Genomic DNA, 22,109 nt, shown 5'->3' with positions numbered 1-22,109 from the left:
TAAAAGATAATGAGCAGCATTCTGAAAATACAATATTTGAGTTTCATTTTATCCTTAAAATTGCTCTCCTCATTCAGTTTGCAAAACACTTTTTACCTTGACCCCAATTCTACCACATGTAATGATGCTTTCCATCTCTAAGATGTCACTAATGGAGTGAGGATGTGTGTGTGTGCGTGTGTGTGTGTGTGTGTGTGTGTGTGTGTGTATACACGTACATGTTTGCGTATATGCAAGAAACCTATTACACAAATTTTAAAGATAGACTTTTTTAAAAAGTAAGGTATATTATAATGAGGTACAATAAACAATGTATTTCATTATTAATCCCTTTATATTACTAAGTGCAGAAATTTCCTTTTCACTTACTTCCACTGCTGCTACAACCTGGGATATTTTCTCCAGGAGAATACCCCATGAGGCCTCCATTCCCATTAGGATTAGATGGCACTGACGCAAGAAGACCTAAAGGGAAAAATTTTCCTATTAAGTTAGGATCAAGATCAAATTCAAGGATAGGTGCATAAAGAGCTGCCAAAGAAACAAATCAAAGGCATTTACTGACATACCTAACCCTCTATATCGTGAAAGCTGCTGATAGATCTGCTTCATCCTCTCAATATTCAAACGGCTTGCCTCAGCGTGGTTCACCATTGGTTTAGGATAATTAACTCCTATCAAACATTTGGCTACCTTTTGAATACCTTCTGGTGCATTCCAGGGATCATAGATATATTTTGCAGGGAAGCCTCTTAGGACAGGCAAATAACGCCTTTTGGGAGAAGGAAGAAAAATTATTAATAAACTGAATTGTAAGCAAATTAAAACAAACTATTAACTAAGAGTGACAAAAATCAAATCTATACCATTCAAATGATTCGTTACCCTTCTCCTCATCTCTATTGCCCATTGTGAGTGGGGAATACTTTAAGTATCACTTAAACATGAAAAGCTCTTCCTGGATTAGCTATTCCAAACTGAGTAATAATTACCCTTGATTCACCTGATATAGTCTCCATTAGGGTCTGTTCTCCTACCAAAACCAACAGGGCAATAGCAGTGAAAAAACTGTTGGAAAAAGGAACTACAAGACAGCCACATCCAACTTCCAGCATTTATGCTCCAATCTGCATCAAGCAGTAATTCTTCAAATACCTTCAAAAGTAACAGTAACCAATTAGTGTACACACACATAATTCTCAAAGCAAGCATTTTCCAGATGTCTGCAGATCAAAAGCCAAGGCAAAGAAAATCTAGCACAGAACTGTAAAATTAAATATTCCAAAGTTAGCTCCCTTGTCTATTTTCTATTCTGAGTTATTTCAGGGAAAGAAATAAATTAGTAATATATAGATTTCTGAATAGAATTTACCTTTCTAATCTTTGCAGTGTTATTGAAGGGGAACAATAAAAATCACTCAAAGGTCGCAGATGCAGCTCAGATCTGGTGTTGCTGTGGTGTAAGCCAGCAGCTGCAGCTACAATTCGACCCATAGCCTGGAAACTTCCACATGCCACAGTTGTAGCCCTGAAAAGCAAAACAAATGAACAAAAAAATTATTCAAGTCACCAATTTTATTAGAAAATGGGGGGGGGGAGCAGTAAATACTTTTTAGAAAGCAAACATGCTACTAAGTAAACCACCAAGAAAAACTTAGAAACTTGGTACACTGGCCTACATAATGGGAGCATCCAAGTATAAATGACCTTTATTATTTATTTATGCTTTTTAGGGCCACACCCTCAGCATATGGAAATTCCCAGGCTAGGGGTCAAGTCAGAACTGCAGCTGCTGGCCTACACCACAAGCCACAGCAACTTCGGATCCAAGCCACATGTGCAATCTACACCATAGCTCATGGCAATGCTGGATCCCCAACACAATGAGCAAGGCCAGGGACTAAACCAACATCCTCATGGATACTAGTGGGATACTAGTGTGAGCTGCGCTACAATGGGAACTCCCAAATATAAATGACCTTTAAATTGATTAGTATTATAGAATTTAAATTTGGGATTCCTCTATCCAAAAGGGAAATAAGAGCTAAAATAAATTAATATTTATAACTTCATTAAGTGCATGCTATATATCTACCTCAAGTACAACTTTGTACTAGGAAAATACAGGAGACGGCAAAAAACACAGGATCAGAAATGGTCCTTGGTGAGTTCCCATTGTGGTGCAGTGGAAACAAATCCATCTAGGAGCCATGAGGTTGAGGGTTCAATCCCCGGCCTCGCTCAGTGGGTTAAGGATCCAGCATTGCTGTGGCGTAGGCTGGCAGGTGTAGCTCCATTAGACAACAGAACTATGACTAAAAAGCTATGGTGCTAAAGTGAGGTAAAATGATTTATATTTTAAAATTTATAATACAAATTTACTATTTCTAAGAACTCTGAGGTGAATACTTTGTGTGATAGAAATAACCGCCTATAAATATATATCAATTCAATAAGTCCAGAGTATTAAATCCTACAGTTCCTTCAATGGCCAAGCTAATTTAGCCATTGAAATGACTTCAATTTATCGAACTTGTTTTCACCAATTCTCCTGATTACACCATTCTGCTCCCCAACAGTGTGCCTGTATTGTGAGAATTACATGCTTTCCTACTGAAAAATTAAGACTATAAATGAATCTACATAATAGACAACTTTTATGAACAGTTTAAATAAGGTATAGAATTCTTCAAAATAAGACCATGCTTCATCAGTTGGAAGAAAACTTACCTTCATGCCTTCTTCCCAACTAATCCACAGGTCACCTCGTGTCAGGAAGCAAGCAACTGCATGTCTAGCTAAATGATGAATCCAACCCTCCTGACGAAGCTGTGTCATGATGGCATCAATCCATGGAAAGCCCGTCCGTCCTTCTGCCCATTTTGCTAAAGCTTCAGGATTCTTATCCCAAGGAATCTGAACACAGATGGGGTTTCCTTCCATTTTGTCAAAGCGTGGATTATTTGTTGCTGCTGTGTAGAAAAATTCACGCCATAACAGCTGCCCATAAAGGGAAAGGGGAGGAGAGCTGTTCTTCTTTACCTAATATTTAAAAAAAAAAAAAAAGTATTATCAGCAATTAAAAAAACTGCTTTGAAAAATAAGCTCCAGTTCTAGATAGTACCTTTTTGTAGAGATCTGTCAGTTTGAAGTAAAACAGTCGACATGACAAACAACCAAATCGGAGATAAGGACTGAGTCCTGTAGGGCTAGCAAGCAGGGAATTTGCATTCATTCGAGGTCTTTCAAAGTTTGCCACCCAAGCCTGAAAACACAGAGAAAATTATACTAACTGCCTTTTCCATTTAAGAGTGTGTTTAAAATTGAGATTTTTTTTTTTTAAAGTTAGATAGTCCTTAGGGAAAAAAATCTCATTATTCCAGCCACAAATGAAAAGTTTTAATGAAAACGAAGAAAGAAAAAAAGTGAGCATTCTTTTGTTTCAGCTATCCTCCTGCAGCACATTATCATGTGAAACAAATTACCTCCAAATTCCTAAGACAAGCCTGAGAGCATAGTCAACCTGTCTCTGACATTGAGATAAATGTGAATACAAGAACTCTATCCTAGCTCAAAGTTATATTATCAGATACCAGCTTACACAGAAAGACTAGAACGGGTAGTACTGGTAGTAGCTTAAGAGGAAATAATCAGAGGAAGTGAAGTAAAGGTATTAAGTGAAGATACAGTTGTTAATTTTAAAGCAATTAGGTTTGTGCTATTTCAACTATTTCTCTTAATCCTTCTTTTTCAACAGTCTATTTTTTGTTTTTTAAAAAAGGTGAAATTATTTTTTAAATGCCAGTTTGACAATATGAACATCATCTATATGACCGTACTTTTCTTTCCAAATGCCTTTCCAAACGTGTAAGTGCTTCAGTTTCTCCACCTGGCCAAACTGCAGATGGTAAGCCATCTGTATCAAAACCTGAAAAAAAAAAAAAAAGAAAGAAAGAAAGGAAAGAAGCAACATAATAATAATTTTGAAACTAAAATCATTTTCATTTAACCATAATAATTGGGAGAAAAAATTACTTTCAGAAAAATCTGAAAATAACGTAAAAGTGCAATGACAGCCCTGGATGAAACAGATGATATATAGCATGGTCTCTACTCTTTAAGATGCACATCTTAAGGTGATAACAGATCATGTATTTATAGAACACATGCATAAGGCACAGATTTATTACTTCTTAGCTTAAGAATTTGGTTTTTTCTCCTTTCTTTTCTTTTTAATGCAAAATACTTCACATGTCAAATTCGAAGTGGGATTTTTCTGAATGGTTTCTTAACTCTTAAGCTCCACGTGTATTACCATTTACACCTACCTAGTTCTTCCAGTGAGGGGACTCCGTATTTCTCATCATGGTCGTCAGATAGAGGAGTTGTGCACTTTTCTATCACTTCTGAAGTAATTGTTTCTACTGGTATCTCCAGTGGTTCCATTTTGCTGATGAGAGTCTGGAATCTTTTATAAGTAAGAGGTGGCTGTCCACCATTTAGTTCTATGATCCTATTATAAAAGTTAGTAAAATGCAGTTAGTATAAAAAAAGGACAATATATTTTGATTGACAAGCTCTGAAAAGGCTTAAAATCAGAAAATAAAATGAATCACTTAAGACTTCTAGGAGAATGTTAGCTTCTTATAGGACTAAGAAACTTATTAAAATAACAAATCTAAAATCCATTATCTTCATTTTATAGACATCTACCAGATGTCAAAAATATATAGTATGCAAATGTCAAAACTTTTGAGACAAAGGGAACTAAGCACCTAGGAGTGAACTAAATAAGCCTAAAAGGCAAAAACAAAAAAATTATATGGAAATGTAGAAACATATCACAACACAGCTCAAAGAATTTTTAATCATCAATAAAAACTAAACCAGGCCAATATTATATCAAGGAACAATCACCAAGTCTAATTAACTAGGATTCTATATTACTGCAGTGATAATAAGTACTATTGTACTCTTATGCTTTTGCTAAATGTCAGCATATGTATCTTATGTGTATATTTTATATTGAATTCTGATCACTAATTTCTCAATCAAGTCGTACTAAAAGGAAAGATAAACCTTACCAATGGCAGTCTAGATTAGACATAATTTGGGAGTAAATAATTATTCTTTTTCACTATGGCCATTTGCTTATGAGCATTTACACTTAATAAAAAAATCACTGGAGAAGTTCCCTTCATGGCCCAGCAGTTAAGGAACCTGACTAGGATCCATGAGGATGTGGGTTCAATCCTTGGCCTCGCTCAGTGGATTAAGGATCCAGCATTAACGTAAGCTGTGATGTAGGTCACAGATAAGGCTAGGATCCCAAGTTGCTGTGGCTGTGGTGTAGGCCGGTAGCTCCAATTCGACCCCTAGCCTGGGAATCTCCATAAGCTGCAGGTGCAGCCCTAAAAAGCAAAAAAAAAAAAAAAAAATCATTGGTAAAATCCAACTCTACCATTTTATGCATCAGAAACTGAAGCCTACAACTAATAAATAGCAAATCAAGGTTTTCTTAATCCAAGTATACCACATTTTTCATTACACCACATATAATTATATATCAATGTATGTACAGAAAGTAAGCACTGAAAAATAAAAACTATGCTACTTTTAGTAATTTTGCTTTATGTAATACTTCGAGTTTATACATAGGGTCATAACAAAATTTGTCTACTAGAATGATATTATAATGCTACTACTGAGGACATTGCTAATTATAACAGAGGCAAAGTAGAAAATCTTAGGAAAAATGTTTTCTATATGTTACATTTTTATATGATGGATTATATATGGTAAAAATTCACATTCAATCCAATAAACAATCCATTTTTTTATAACACAGTTTCCCACTTAAAAGCAACTGCTCTTATCCTGTTTTGACTCCTTGTTATTAGCTCTCTAAAGTTAAGAAATCTGGTAAACTAGAAGGTAAGTTTATTGTCAACTTCCAGCCTAATATCAAGTAAGACCCTTGCCTGAATCAAACCACAAATTTTCGATACACTTGGAAAAGTGAAATGAAATTAACTAAAAAAGTAAAAATAATTTAAAAGGTTCATAAATCATGAGATTTTAGCACTTGTAAGGATGACTTACGCCAAAGGTTAATGTTAACAAATCTTATGAACCTTCAACACTCACAGCATATAAGACCTCTTAAATTTATACTTGACCACGGATTTTTTGTTGGACAAAGCATCACCATGGACTGATATTTTAGGAAATATACTTTTAGTAATAAGGTATCATTCTGAGGACTATGTAATATAACATATAATTCGCATATGGACTTAAAATCCAGACAGACTAGCTATACACATTTGAAATAAAATAACTCAAGACAATCATATAAAATACATCAAGGCAGTTTATGACTATATATCATGTAAACTATAAATTAATATTATAAAGAGCACAGAAAGGCAAGACCACAACAGGCTGAGTTAGAATAGTCAAAGATAATTTTGTGATACTTTTAAGAGTTTTGAAACTGAAATTAGGAGTTTCTTTATCTTATGCACTTAGGTCTGTAATTGTGTTATTTGTCACTGGGTAAATAAAAATCACAGAAGTTAAATAAAATGCCAAAGGTTTGACATATATTCATTTAATTCTCATAAATCTATTGTATATGATTTTATTTACACTTTAGAAACTTAAGCTCCACAGTACACTCCACAGTATACTATATAGTTAATACTGCTAAAATGTACACTTAAAAATGGTTAAGATGGAGTTCCCATCATGGCGCAGTGGTTAACGAATCCGACTAGGAACCATGAGGTTGCGGGTTCGGTCCCTGCCCTTGCTCAGTGGGTTAAGGATCCGGCGTTGCCGTGAGCTGTGGTATAGGTTGCAGACATGGCTCGGATCCTGAGTTGCTGTGGCTCTGGCGTAGGCCGGCGGCTACAGCTCCGATTCAACCCCTAGCCTGGGAACCTCCATATGCTGCGGGAGCGGCCCAAGAAATAGCAAAAAGACAAAAAAAAAAAAAGGTTAAGATGACCAATATTATGTTATGTGTATTTTACCATCAAAAAAAACTTACTTGGGAGTTCCCATCGCGGCTCAGTGGTTAACGAATCTGACTAGGAACCATGAGGTTGCAGGTTTGATCCTTGGCCTCACTCAGTGGGTTAAGGATCCAGCATTGCCGTGAGCTGTGGTGTAGGTCTCAGTCACAGCTTGGATCCCACGTTGCTGTGGCTCTGGCGTAGGCCATTGGCTGCAGCTCTATTAGACCCCTAGCCTGGGAACCTTCATATGCCACAGGTGCGGCCCTATAAAGACAAAAGACAAAAAAAAACCAAAAAAAACCCACCAAAAAAACTTACTTGTCTAGGTCATATAATGTATGTGAAATTCGTACAATTACTTCTACTCCAGCTTCAGTAGCCAGTTTTTTAATAGCTGCATCTCTTTCCTTTCCAAAGGGCTCAGAATCATACTCAATTGAAAGTTTAGTAATGTTCCATTCCTAAAATAAGAGAAAGGGGCAAAAAATACATAAATTTTAATAATTACTTTTTCTATTATAACAACTCAGGCTGGAAAAAAGTGAAAAGCTCAAATTCTACATATCAAATGATTATACATAAACCGAACTTTGAATATATAGGAAGAAAATGTATAATTTATACATTCAAAAATATGTAAATCAGAGATATATACTCATCAGATTTCAGGCATTATGGTAGGCATTAGACAATCAAGCAATAAGCTTAAAATTAGTCTCCTACACTAAATGTGTTGGTATAACACTTTACTTTTTCAAATAATTTGAACTTATATTATCTCATTTGCTACTCAAAACAACCCTCAGAGTGTGGCATCCCGGCTGGCATCTCCATTTCACAAACAGGGTTATTTTAAAAATTCAGGGATCGGCTAAAGTTAAGAGCTAGAATACCTTTATGTCTGCTGATTCTAAGAATTTGGACTTTTAACAAACCTCTGACAGTTAATATGGCATAAGCTGCTTTGCTGAGGTACTCTGTTTCACAATGTTTTACTTCTGATTACCAAAAAACATTAACTGTGCAAAATATAAAGACAGTAATAAAAACAGCAGATATTACTGAGTGTAGGTGCTACATTAATAAACCCATGTAAGCCTTGTCATAAGGAATTTCGAGGAGAAAACTGACTTCAGGGAGTTAAGTGATTTCCCAGGGGAGCAGTAAATTGGGTTTTTTGTTTGTTTTTTGTTTTCCTTTTTAGGGCACATGGAAGTTTCCAGGCTAGGGGTCAAATCAGAGCTACAGCTGCCAGCCTAGGCCACAGCCATGGCAATACTGGGTCACTGACCCACTGAGCAAGGCCAGGGGTTGAACCCACATCTTCATGGATATTAGTCAGATTGGTTTCTGCTGCACCATAACAGGTACTCTCCCCCCCCCGCCCCCCGCTTTTTTTTTTTTTTTTTAATTCTAAAAATCTACTCTGCTATATCTTACAAAGAAAAAAAAAATCACTTGTCATTCTATCATTATTTAACTGACTACATGATCACAAACTGTACTCCAAACCTGCACAGATTAATCAGACTAGGGCTATTCCAATGGTGGGTTTTTTTTTTTAATCACTGTTATAAACCTTGCTATATATATATATCTTTATGCCTACATCTTAAATATTTTCAGGCATTTGCCCCATTTTTCCTAGAAATATTTCTTCGAAACACAATTAATGGATACAATACATTTAAAATTTTGATAAGCACTGCTATATTTTCCACCAGATCCACTGTACCAATTTACACACTCATCAGCAGTATACCAAAGTGTTTTAAAAACAACTAATACATACACATGGCATACAGAGAAAACTGATATCTCATTTTAAGTTTTTTCATTTCTTGAAAGTCCTTAAGAATGCATTCGAAGTTGTCAAAAGCTGTTACCTTTCCAGCGTAGAATTTAAGAGTATAAACTCGTGTTTATTTTACAGTTGTATTGTTCACATTTGTTAGTACAATCATGTACTGCTTTTGAAATTTAAAAATAAAATTTAAAATGAGAATAGGAAAGTATTATATTTCTTTGTTTCGTAGCGGAGAGGCAGTACAGAGTGGTAGTTAGAAAACAAAAGATCTAAAGTCTGACTTCCTGAGTTCAAAGGCTGGCTCAACCCAAGTGCAAATTTCTACACCTTCCAATGCCTATTTCCTTATCTATAAAATGGGTAGAATGTAAGTAAAGTGTTTTGAGAGTACTTAGACAAACACTGTATAAGTGTTTGTTACAGTAAAATGAAAAAATATTGTTATTACTTAGTTGCTGGAAGATTAAATGAAACAATGCATGTAAATTGTTTAGGACATAGTTAATCCTCAATGAATAACAGCTGTTATTACTACTAGTTTTGTGTATTTCTTCCTTTGTGAGTTACAGCTTATGTTTGCTTGTTTTTCTATCACAGTTAACTTTTCTCTTATGGATTTGTAAGAGCTCCTTATATTTTAACAACAGCAAACTTCCTCTGTCACATGTTACTTTTTTTTTCTTCTAAATGCCTTGTAATTTAATTCTATGACTTTTTGACAAATAATTTTTTAGTTTCCAGTTAGTAAATGTAGTTTAAAACAAGTCAGTAACATTCCTTTTTTGAAAAGAAGGGAGGCGTTCCCATCATTGCTCGATGGAAACGAATCTGACTAGTATCCATGAGGATGCGTGTTCAATCCTTGGCCTCACTCAGGTTAAGGATCCGGTGTTGCTATGAGCTGTGGCGTAGACCGCAGATGCAGCTTGGATTTGACTTCGCTGTGGCGTAGGCCAGCGGCTACAGCTCTGATTCGATCCCTAGCCTAGGAATCTCCATATACTGTGGGTGCAGCCCTGAAGAAAGAAAAGAAAGAAAAGAAAGAAAGAAGGAAGGAAGGAAGGAAGGAAGGAAGGAAGGAAGGAAGGAAAGAAAGAGAAAGAAAGAAAAGAAAGAAAAGAAAGGAAAGAAGGAAGGAAGGAAAGAAAGGGAACAAAAGTAAAAAAACTAAAGGTAAAAATATAGACCACATTACTACTGAATTGGAGAAAACATACTAGGTTTAAGGACAGGTAAGCCTGCTAATATTACAGCCCTGAATTAAACAGACTTATCTACCCAGTGATAAGTAGCACCTTGCCTACAGTGTGGGCTGCACCTATAAAGTTTATCACATGGAAGAAGGGAATAGGATATGTGCTCTCTGCAAAGAAAAAAGAAAAAGGTATCATCTCACCTAACTCCTATTAAACTCACTAATGAGACCATTCACTTCTTCTCTGGGGAGAAATCAGTAAACATATCCTCATAAGAAAAATGAAAAACCAGGGAAGAGAAGGTTCCCCAAACATTAAATGTATTCATTCATCCAAATATTGATTTAATACAGTGTTGGTGGTATAGTGGTGAGCATAGCTGCCTTCCAAATACTAATTATAATTCTTATTATAGGCGAGTTCCTATGCCAGGAAAGACTGGCACTACAGAGGTAAATAAATAAGTAAATATATAATAACTATTAGAAAAAAAATAAGATGCTATGGTAGAGAATATGAGCATAAGGTGAGCTGGTAAGTTAATTAACTACTTGTTTTCATTCTTTTTTTTTTGGCTTTTTGCTATTTCTTGGGCCGCTCCCTTGGCATATGGAGGTTCCCAGGCTAGGGGTCGAATCGGAGCTGTAGCCACCGGCCTACGCCAGAGCCACAGCAACGCGGGATCCGAGCCGCGTCTGCAACCTACACCACAGCTCATGGCAACGCCGGATCCTTAACCCACTGAGCAAGGGCAGGGACCGAACCCGCAATCTCATGGTTCCTAGTCAGATTCGTTAACCACTGCGCCACGACGGGAACTCCTGTTTTCATTCTTAATTACACTGGCTAGACTTTCAGTAAGTGGTAAAAGTGAATATCCTTGCTTTATTCCTTATCTTAGGGCTAAAGCATTCAGTGTTTCACCACTAAGTATGATGTTAGCTATGTTTTTTGTGGACAACCATTAACAAGTTGCCATTTAGCAATTTTGTGTCTGTTTTATTTTTTGTTTGATATTCAGCAATTTTCTATTCCTAGTTTGCATAAGTTTTTTTAAATTTTAAATAGGTGTTGAATTGTCAAGTGCTTTTTTCTTCATCTACCAAGACAATCATATCTTTTCTTTTAGTATATTAATAGGGTAGATTATGTTAACTTATTATTTCATAATGTTGAACCAACTTTGTATTCCTAAAACAAACACCATTGATCATAACATAGTCTTATTTTAAATCTTTCCAAGTTCTATAAAGTTGTGCTGGCCTCATAAACAAGCTGAATGTCCCAACATTATCCTCTATTTTCTGAAAGAGTGTTATAAAACTGGTGTTATTTCTTTCTCAAATATGTGGTAGAAATCACAAGTAAAGCCACCTGGGACCTGCAGTTTTATTTACTGGAACTTTTTTATTACAAATTCAATTTCTTTAAGAGAGGGCTATTCAATTTTTTTTTTCATCTTAGATGTACAATATACTGGCATTAAGATATTTACAATATCCTTTATTATGTTTTTAAAGTTTAGAGACTCTCTAGTGATGCCCCCTTTTTCTATTCCTGATAAGGAAAATGTTTATTTTCTCTTTTTCTGGCCCTTATCAGTGTCGCTAGGAGTTAATTTTATTAATCTTTTCAAAAGATCAAGCTTTTGGCTTTGATGACTGAATTAATCAAAAAGTGAAGTCAGGAGACAGAATCCACATTAGCAATTTAAAGAGGGAAAATTTGAAGTTCCTGTCATGGCGCAGTGGAAACGAATCCAACTAGGAACCATGAGGTTGCGGGTTTGATTCCTGGCCTCACCCAGTGGGTCAAGGATCCAGTGTTGCCATGAGCTGTGGTGTAGGTTGCAGATGCAACTTGGATCCCACGGTGCTGTGGCTGTGGTGTAGGCTGGTGGCTACAGCTCCAATTGGACCCCTAGCCTGGGAACCTGCACATGCTGCAGGTGTGCCCCTAAAAAGATAAGAAAAAGAAAGAAAGAAAGAAAGAAAGAAAGAAAGAAAGAAAGAAAGGAAGGAAGGAAGGAAGGAAGGAAGGAAGGAAGGAAGGAAGAAAAGAAAGAAAGAAAAGAAAAGAAAGATAGAAAGAAAGAAGGAAAGTTAATCTGAAGAATTATGAGCAAGTAAAAAGTGGTCAATGGTAAGGAGTTAAAAAGCAGTCAAGGCTATACTGTTAAATATGGTAGATAACACTAGCCACCAAAGTGGCTTCTAAGCACTTGAAACGTAGCTAGTTGAAATGGAGATATGCTGCAAGCATTAAATATAACTAGATTTCAGTAGTTCCCGTCATGGCGCAGTGGGAACGAATCCAACTAAGAACCATGAGGTTGCGGGTTTGATACCTGGCTTCACTCAGTGGGTTAAGGATCTGTGTTGCTGTGGCTGTGGTGTAGGCCAGCAGCTGTAGCTCCAATTTGACCCCTAGCCTGGGAACCTCCATATGCCACAGGTGCAGCCCTAAAAAGCCCAAATAAATAAATAAATAAATAAATAAATAAATAAATAAAACTAGATTTCAAAGACTTCGTATAAAAAAGGTTAAAATAGGAGTTCCCGTCGTGGCGCAGTGGTTAACGAATCCGACTAGGAACCATGGGGTTTCGGGTTCGGTCCCTGCCCTTGCTCAGTGGGTTAAGGATCCGGCGTTGCCATGAGCTGTGGTGTAGGTTGCAGACGCGGCTCGGATCCTACGTTGCTGTGGCTCTGGCGTAGGCCGGTGGCTACAGCTCCGATTCGACCCCTAGCCTGGGAACCTCCATATGCCAAGGGAGCGGCCCAAGAAATAGCAACAACAACAACAACAAAAAGACAAAAGACAAAAAAAAGGTTAAAATATTTTAATGCTTTTATGTTTTTATACCAAAAGTATAATATTTTAGATATACTGAGTTATATAAATACATATCAAAAACTAACTTCACATTTTTCTTTTTACTTTTTTAAGTATGGCTACTAGAAAATTTTAAATTACACACGTGGCTTCTGTTGGATGTCCAAACAGAAGGTGTCCAAAAGCAGCTACCACCTCTAAATGGGGGAAAATAATTAAGTAATGAATTAAGAATGCAGAAGAGTTCCCTTTCTCCCCTCTGCTGAGATACATATCTCACTGTATGCACTATGCTGCCTGAGGAATGACTTTTTCTGTAGGAAAGAAACTTGCCAGAGGGCAAGGGTCAGGAAGTTCAAGGGACAGCCCAGTGGGTGGCTGAGAAACTTCCTGGAGGTTGTGGGCTAACTGGAGCTGATCTGCAGAAGTGGTCCACTAGGTGGCAGAGAAATTCACCGCAGAGTGTGGATGAACTGGAGCTTGTCCAGGAGGGTTACTGAGATAAGTGCTATTGGTCCTCCCACAAGCTCATCTGGTGGCCAAGATGCTAGGGAAAAAAGTATAAAGATACCAAAAAGAAAACCCTTTCCTGCTATGACCTTATAAAGAACCATCAGCAGTTACTACTGATAAAGCCTAAAATCAAGCCTAATGGCAAAGAAAACAAGTTTATAGCGTCCAGCTTCAGTGTCACAAAGCAGGGCAAAGAAGGGTGGATTCGGAGCTGTGAGACAAGAAATTGTTTATTCCACATTTGTTTTCTCTATTGTTCGTTTTCTGTTTCATGGGGATTTCCATTCCTCTTTTTATTTCCTTTCTTCTATTTACAATTGGTTTAATTTACCCTCTCTATTTTTTGTTGGCCACTCCGTTCACCCTGCTTGATGTGGGGGATTGATCCCAGGCTATAGCACTGAGAAGTGCCAAGTTCTAACCAATAAGCCACCAGGGAACTCCTATTCTCTGTTTTCTGAACTCTTTAAAAAATTTTTTTTTTCTTTCCTGAGAACTGAAAGCTATTAATTTTCCTCTAAGCACTGCTATAGCTGAATTCCATAAATTCTGATATATTGTCTTGCCATTACCATATAGTTACAGATTTGCTATTCATTTTAACTTAATTCTATTGAAGTCAGAGGATATATTCTGTAAGATTTCAGTCTTTTGAAATTTATTGATACTTCTTTTGTGGTCTATCTTGGTGAATGTTTCATACATGCTAGAAAAGAATATGTATCCTCTAGTTCTTGGGTATAGAGTTCTACAAAAATCAATTATACCAAATTAATTTGATAGTGTTATTCACATCATCTATATCTTTACTAATTTTTTTATATTCTATCAATAACAGAGAGACACAAAAATCAACTTCCGTGACTGTAAATTTATCTATTTATCCCTGTAGGGTTTTTTCGTCTTTTTTTTTTTTTGTCTTTTTAGGGCCACACCCATGGTATATGGAGGTTCCCATGCTAGGTGTCAAATCACAGCTGTAGCTGCTGGCCTACACCACAGCCCCAGCAATGCGGGACCCAAGTTGTATCTGAAACCTACACCACAGCTCACAGCAATGCCAGATCCTTAGTCCACTGAGTAAGGCCAGGGATAGAACCCAAGTCCTCGTGGATATGAGTCAGGTTTGTTAACCACTGAGTCATGATGGAAACTCCTCCCTTTAGTTTTATTAGTTTGAGATTCATGTATTTTTATGCTGTTAGCAGATATAACCTATTATCTTTTTGAAGTCAGACTTTACTCTTCATCTCTGATAATTCTGTCTAGAAATCTACTTACTTATCTGTTTACGAAGTATATCTTTTTTGGTCTTTTATTTCAAACCATCAGTTTCTTCGTATTTAAAGTGTCTCTTCATAGAGAACAGATCCATGGTTGCTGGAGGGGAGAAGGGAGGGAGTGGGGTGGACTAGAGTTTGGGTTAGTAGATGCAAATTATTACATTTAGAATGGGTAAGCAATGAGTTCCTACTGTAGAGCACAGAGAACTATATCCAGTGTCTTAGGACAGACCATGATGGAAGATAATGTAAGAAAGGGAATGTATATGTATGACTGGGTTACTTTGCTGTACAGCAGAAATTGGTACAACATTGTAAATCAACTATATTTTTATTTATTTACATAATTACTTATTTATTTTCTTTTTAGGGCCTTGCTTGTGGCATATGGAGGTTCCCAGGCCAGGGGTCTAATCGAAGCTACAGCTGCTGGCCTACACCACCTAAACAACTTGGGATCTGAGCCACGTCTGGGACCTACACCACACCTCATAGCAATGCTGGATCCTTAACCCACTGAGCAAGGCCAGGGATGGAACCTGCAATCTCATGGTTCCTAGTCTGATTCGTTTCCATTGTACCACAATGCGAACTCCATAAATAAACTATACTTTAATAAAATATATAAAAAAGTATCTCTTCTAAATCAGCATAGCATAGAGTTGGTTCTTGCTTTTTTTTTAATCTAGTCTGATAATCTGTGCTTTTTAAATGGAGAGTTTAAAGTAGACCATTTACATTTAATATAATAATTTATATAGTTAGGTTTAAATTTACCATCTTAGTGAGTTCATTTTGCCCATCTCTTTTATTCCTGTGTCCCTACCTGCCTTCATGTGAATGAGTCAAATATTTTTAGTATTCCATTTTCAAATTCTCTACTAACTTTTTAGAAATAGCTCTGTGTTATTTTAGATGACAATTTATATTATCATAGTCTACTGTCAAGTAATATAATTGAATAATGTAAGAATTTATATATACTTCTATTTACCTTCTTCCTACCTTATGTGATCTTGTTATAGATTTTATTTCTTTACACATGACATGGCCCATAATATTGGTATTATCCCCTACAATTTATCAATATGAGTTGGTTTTTACCTATCAATGTTTTTTTGTTTTGTTTTGTTTTGTTTTTGCCTTTTCTAGGGCTGCTCCTGGGGCATATGGAAGTTCCCAGGCTAGGAGTCGAATCGGAGCCATAGCCACCAGCCTACACCAGGGCCACAGCAAAGCGGGATCCGAGCCGCGTCTGCAACCTACACCACAGCTCATGGCAACGCCAAATCCTTAACCCACTGAGCAAGGCCAGGGATTGAACCCGCAACCTCATGGTTCCTAATCGGATTCGTTAACCACTGCGCCACAACGGGAACTCCTCAATGTTTTTTTGTTTGTTTGTTTGTTTGTTTGTTTGTTTTAAATAGAGTATATAAATATACATAACTAAAAATAATGAAAAAAGTAGTCTTTTATATTTACCCATATACTTGTGCTCTTCCTTCTTTCCTGCAGACCCCATCTTTCACCTAGAATTATTTCCTTTCCCCGCCTAACAGAACTTTCTTTAGTATTTCTGTTAATATAGATCTGCTAGAAATAAATTATCTCTGCTTTTGTCTGCCTGAAAATGCATTTAGATTCATATCTATTTTTGTGTATCACAATTATTTGTTTAGCCATCAGAGGCATAATATGAAACACTATGGAGGTAAAGTTCTTAGTCATAAATGATACTGTGGAAATAATGAAACATAAAATTTTATAGAAAAACAAAGTTATAAGTTATAAACTTCCTTGGAGAAAGCATTTAAATTACATAAAAGTTTTATCTCACAAAATAACCCAAATATAAAGAAGGTGAAGCTCTAAAAATTTCCGTCTATTAATCCATTACCCCTTCCTTTACTCCATAATCTAGTTTCAAGGTTCTAAACATAACATATATTTAAGATTCCTAAATTTCCCCTGTGCTCTGGATTTGAATGCAACTCAACAAGTACATTTAGATGTTTAAAAGGCATCTCAAACTTAAAACGTTAAAAAAAATGAACTTTCCCCTAAACTTATTCCTTCTATAGTCTTCCTCATCTCACTAAATGGCAATACACTGGGTTATCTGCCCAGACTAAAAACCTAAGAGTCTTCCTTGACTCTCAAATCAAATATTACATAAACAAACCCTAAAGCCTTTACTTAAAAAATATATCCATAATCCTACCACGCCTCAACACCCCTACTGCTGTTTTAGTCCTACACCATGATCTTTTTGTTTTTTTGGGGGCTGCACCTGCAGCATATGGAAGTTCCCAGGTCAGGGGTCGAATCGAATTGCAGCTGCCAGCCTATACCACAGCAATGCAGGATCTAAGCCACACATTTGCGACCTACACCACAGCTCACAGCAATGCCAGATCCTTAACCCACTGAACGAAGCCAGGGATCAAATCTACATCCTTATGGATACTAGTTGGGTTTGCAACCCGCTGAGCCACAACGGGAACTTCCATAGTCACTGTGATCTTGTTTCTGAATAATTGCCACAGCCTCCTAATTGATTTTTCTGCTTAAACCTTTACAGCATTTTCTCTCTCCTCTCTCTTTTTTTTTTTTCCTTTTCTTACTAGGGCCTCACCCATGGCATATGGAAGTTCCCAGGCTAGTGTTTGAATTGGAGTTGCAGCTGCCGGCCTATAACATAGCCACTCAGGATCCAAGCTGTGTCTGAGACCTATGCCACAGCTTGCAGCAATACCTGATATTTAATCCCTGAGGGAGGTCAGGGATCAAACCCACATCCTCTTGGATACTAGTCAGATTTGTAACATGCTGACCCACAACAGGAACTTCTACACGATATTTATTCTTCAAATTATATACTCTATAGCTACAGTGATTCTTTTAAAATATAAGTGAAATAATGTCACTCCTCTACTCAAAAATCTCCCAGGGCATCCCATTTCACTCAGAGTAAAAGCCAAAGTCCTTAATATGGTAAAGCCCTATGATCTGGCTCCTGCAACCTCTCTGACCCTATCTTCTGACTATAGAGCACATTGGCCTTCTCACTGCTCCTAAACAAATCATGGCACTTTTCCACACCAGGGCCTTTATATCTGTTTCCTCTGCCTGTGATACTCTTTCCCCATTTTGCAATTATCTTAGCTGCTTAAAACAATTTATTAATTTGCCAAATCTGTCAGTTAACTAGATGGTTCTTCTATTGGTCTCACCGGGGCTCCCTCATGAGCAGGTGGCAGCTTGACTGATGCCAGAGGATCTAAATGATCTTTCTTAAACATCTCAGACCTTGGTGATGGCTGTTGGTTGGCCTTCTTGCTCTACACATGGTCTCCCACAATTTGAAATTCTAGTCCAGGTTTCCTTATATGGTACAAGGAGCATTCCCAGTGTGCAAAGATAGCAGCCGCAAGGTTGCTTGAGACCTAAGATTTGGAATTGGGCATCTTCCTTGGCATGCAGTCAAAACAAAATAAAAGGCAAACCTCAATCAAAGGAAATGGGAAAATAAACTCTACCTTTTGATAAACAAGCTGCAAAATATTGTGTCTTCAATCAACATATCACACCCCGGATTCCTGCTTTGCTCAATCTCTTCATACATTTGCTCAAATGTCACTTTATCAGTGAGGCCTTCCATGATTCCACATAGAGCAACTATCCTTCCTTTGCCTTCGGACTTACTATCCACACTATTTCAGCACCTATCACCACCTGACATTGTATATTTACTTGTTTATCACTAGTCTCCTTCCTAATATAGTGTGAGCTCTGTGAAGGCAAGAACTTTTTCTCTTTGGTTCACCAGCATGTCCCTAGCACCTTGAACATTACTGCTTTGTATATAACAGGCATTCAGTTGAACTCTTACTCAAATGAACATGTTCCATGAAATAATAAAGAATATAAGATAACTCAAAAAGCATAATATAAATTTATGCATGTGCGATGTTATCAACTTTATTATATGTTCTTTGATTTATTCTATGATTTTGAACAAAACATTTTATTATGCTTCAGTGTGTCCATCTACAAACACTTCAAACATGTATCTGTTTCTTAGATTTAATGAGGATGTTTTAAACCAATGCTTTAAACTCCTCATAAAGTTTCTGCAGGCCCTAGAATGTACATGGTCTTGAGAGCTTATCAGTCTGGCACCCAAATGTAGAAAATGTAAGACTTAATTGCATAGTAATAATATTTTATGTAAGACAGCTATGATTAACAGTGACATTCAAGTTTATCAGTCTGCTAAGTTTATCATTTCTTCAGTAGAACATTAAAAAAAAGTTTAAAAAAGCCATCCTGTCAATTTGTTATAAGCAGAATTTAACTAAGAAAAATTCCAAGTAGAAAATACATAAGAAAAAAACCAGTTTATCAGATACTTGTTTGTGTAAAATATGCGTTTATAAAAATACTCTGGCCCCAATACCAACAGAATACAAGGAGTGAATGCTATAGAGAGAAGATGTACACTAGAGGACACATCAGTACTGAAATCAGTCACCATCCCAATAAACTAAAGGCATTGATATCAGGCCTAAATCAGTTTTTTTTTTGTCTTTTTTGTTGTTGTCGTTGCTATTTCTTGGGCCGCTCCCGTGGCATATGGAGGTTCCCAGGCTAGGGGTTGAATCAGAGGTGTACCGGCCTACGCCAGAGCCACAGCAACGTGGGATCCAAGCCACGTCTGCAACCTACACCACAGCTCACAGCAACGCCTGATCGTTAACCCACTGAGCAAGGGCAGGGACCGAACCCGCAACCTCATGGTTCCTAGTCGGATTCGTTAACCACCGCGCCACGACGGGAACTCCCTAAATCAGTTTTAACTCCAATGTGGGAAGTAGGATTACTTATCTATTAAAAGTTCTCACACTTGCTACACTAGAATAAAACCAGAAAATAATGTAAATGAGTCAGCTAGACACCTACAAAAAGAATCTTACTCCTCAGAGAAACTGGGAGCATTAAGGGATAGAGGTGAGAAAGAGACCTGCTTTTTTTTTTTGGTCCTTTCTAGGGCTGCACCCACAGCATATGGAGGTTCCCAGGCTAGGGGTCTAATTGGAGCTATAGCTGCCAGCCGAATCCATAGCCACAGCAACACCAGATCCAAGCCGCATCTACGACCTACAGCACAGCTCACGGCAACGCTGGATCCTTAACTCACTGAGCAAAGGCCAGGGATCGAACCCACAACTTCATAGTTCCTAATCAGATTCGTTAACCACTGAACCACGGACGGGAACTCCCCGAGATCTGTTTTTTATTGTACATGCTTTTGAAACACTGTATATGGTACCCCTAAACAAAAAGTAAAAATAAAAACATCAATATAACGAAAAAGGAAGTAGGAGTTCTCTTGCGGCCAGTTCTCTACTGTCACTGCAGCAGCTTGGGTCTCTGCTGTGGTGCAGGTTCGTTTCCAGGCATGGGAACTTCCACTTGCCATGGGCATGACCAATAAATAAATAAAATTAAAAAGGAAATAACTCCCTCTATGGTTCTAGACATATTAAATAAATCCAAAAGTTCTCAAAAATGACATTTTACATAGACTGTTGTATCAGAATAAAATAACAAGCACTCCTTATTTTATAGCCCTTTATGGCAGTAGAAGCTACTGCCTCTCTGCCAAAGTGACAAGACAGGACATCATCTAAATAGAGAAGATAGTCTGATCCAATGACATGCTATTTCAGGCAGAAGAAAGCTCAAAACAAAGAACTAAAAGACCTGCTGGCTTAAATCATTATTTTCAGAGCAAGTAAATAAATGTTTTGTTATTTTAAAGGAACTAAAATCCTCTTAGGATTCATTTACTTAAAACACATGAATTTAAAGATAGGGTTGAAGCAATTATTCACATATACTTCTATACTTATGAGTTGCTGATAAACTATTAGACTGTTTCTGATATACTTTCTGCTCAGAACGCTTTTCTATACCTAGGTTAAATTCTGACTCTAAGTAGTTAGAGTAGTAAGAAAATTTTAATAAAATAAATTTTCACTAGCCATAATTTTTGCATTAACCAAACCCTAAATATTAAGAGTTCTTTCACATGAATGAAAAAAAGGCTAAGTAGTGTTGTTTTCATTCCTAGCACTGGGGATATTTTCATACAGGCAAAGGAACTTGTTCTCTTCTGCATTAGAAATAGAAACATTGCCATTATAAAAATTTGATGAGCCAAAAAGCTGCAAGAAAAAAAGCAGATATACATTAGGAATTCTAATGGTAGTAAACAGGAAGGGATGAAAAAAAAAATTCAGGAAACTCTGTTTCTGGTCTGAAGACTTCCATGAGCTAGTTTTATGACCTTGGTTAACTAATTTAATCTCTCTAGGACTAATTCTTTTCATTTGGGAGAAAAGGGGGAAATAAGATTAGGAGATTTTTAAGATTCTACCAAGTTTAAAAATTTATAATTTTGTATTATTGGTAGCATGTCAATTGCTACAGGACTTTGACTCAGAAAGTCTTCTAAGAATTATCCCACAAATGTACCAGCACATGTGAGCAAAGATATATAATCTGAACAAGGATATTCACTGATAGCATTACGTGTATTAGCAAAAGGCCTGTGGAAAAATAAATGTTCATAGAAAGCTAGTGAAAGAAATCACATCCTCAAAAATTTAAAAACAGAACTACCATATCATCTAGCAATTTCACTCCTAGGTATTTATCTGAAGAAATTGAATACACTAATTCGAAAAAATATATATACCCCAATGTTCACATAAGCATTTTTTACAGTAGCCAGTATATGGAAGAAATCTAAGTGCCCCTTAACCAATAAATATATAAAGATGTGTATACACACATTATATGCATGCTGAAATATTACTCAGCCATAAAAAAGAATGAAATCTTGCCATTTGCAGCAACATGGATGGACCTTGAGGATATTAGGCTTACTGAAAATAAGTCAGAGAAAAGACAAATACTGCATGTTTTTACTTATATGAGGAATCTAAAAAACAATAAGCAAACAAATAAAATAGAAAGAGGCTTGCAGATACAAAGAACAAACTAGTGGTTACCAGAGAAGGGTGGTAGGAATAAAACAAGTGAAGGGGATTAAGGGGTATAAACTACCAGATATAAAATAAAGTCACAGGGGTGTAATATACAGATCAGGTAATACAATCAGTATTTTACCATAACTCTGCATGGTGTATAATCTATAAAAATCCTGAATCACTATGTTATATACATGAAAACTAATATAATATCGCAACTATAATTTTAAAACAAAAGAAATTATAGCATAATCTATACAATGGACTACTATGAAGCCGGTCAAAAGACTGAGTAACATGGAACAATTTTCAAAATACTTGGTTATGTGAATAAAGTATGGCATAGAATTGTATAATACAGCATGTTCTCATCTTGGATTTAAAAGGGGCAG

At 36.7% G+C, this 22,109-nt stretch overlaps 1 protein-coding gene across 1 annotated transcript in view; it reads right to left on the bottom strand.

Moving 5' to 3' along the window:
• CRY1 (cryptochrome circadian regulator 1) overlaps nucleotides 1-22,109 on the bottom strand; it is an 87,711-nt gene that overhangs the window by 5,085 nt on the left and 60,517 nt on the right. Inside the window, exons 3-10 of the mRNA XM_047786464.1 lie at nucleotides 7,341-7,483; nucleotides 4,329-4,513; nucleotides 3,840-3,928; nucleotides 3,125-3,265; nucleotides 2,731-3,042; nucleotides 1,004-1,155; nucleotides 570-772; nucleotides 370-465 (exon numbers count right to left, since the gene is read on the bottom strand). Of these exons, the coding sequence (XP_047642420.1) occupies nucleotides 370-465; nucleotides 570-772; nucleotides 1,004-1,155; nucleotides 2,731-3,042; nucleotides 3,125-3,265; nucleotides 3,840-3,928; nucleotides 4,329-4,513; nucleotides 7,341-7,483 (1,321 nt within the window). The remainder of the gene's footprint in view (nucleotides 1-369; nucleotides 466-569; nucleotides 773-1,003; nucleotides 1,156-2,730; nucleotides 3,043-3,124; nucleotides 3,266-3,839; nucleotides 3,929-4,328; nucleotides 4,514-7,340; nucleotides 7,484-22,109) is intronic.

Source organism: Phacochoerus africanus, chromosome 7 (genome assembly GCF_016906955.1).
Source record: "Phacochoerus africanus isolate WHEZ1 chromosome 7, ROS_Pafr_v1, whole genome shotgun sequence".
NCBI lineage: Eukaryota > Metazoa > Chordata > Mammalia > Artiodactyla > Suidae > Phacochoerus > Phacochoerus africanus.
The sequence above is the reverse complement of the archived record's forward strand: the minus strand, read 5'-3'. Positions and strand labels throughout refer to the sequence as shown.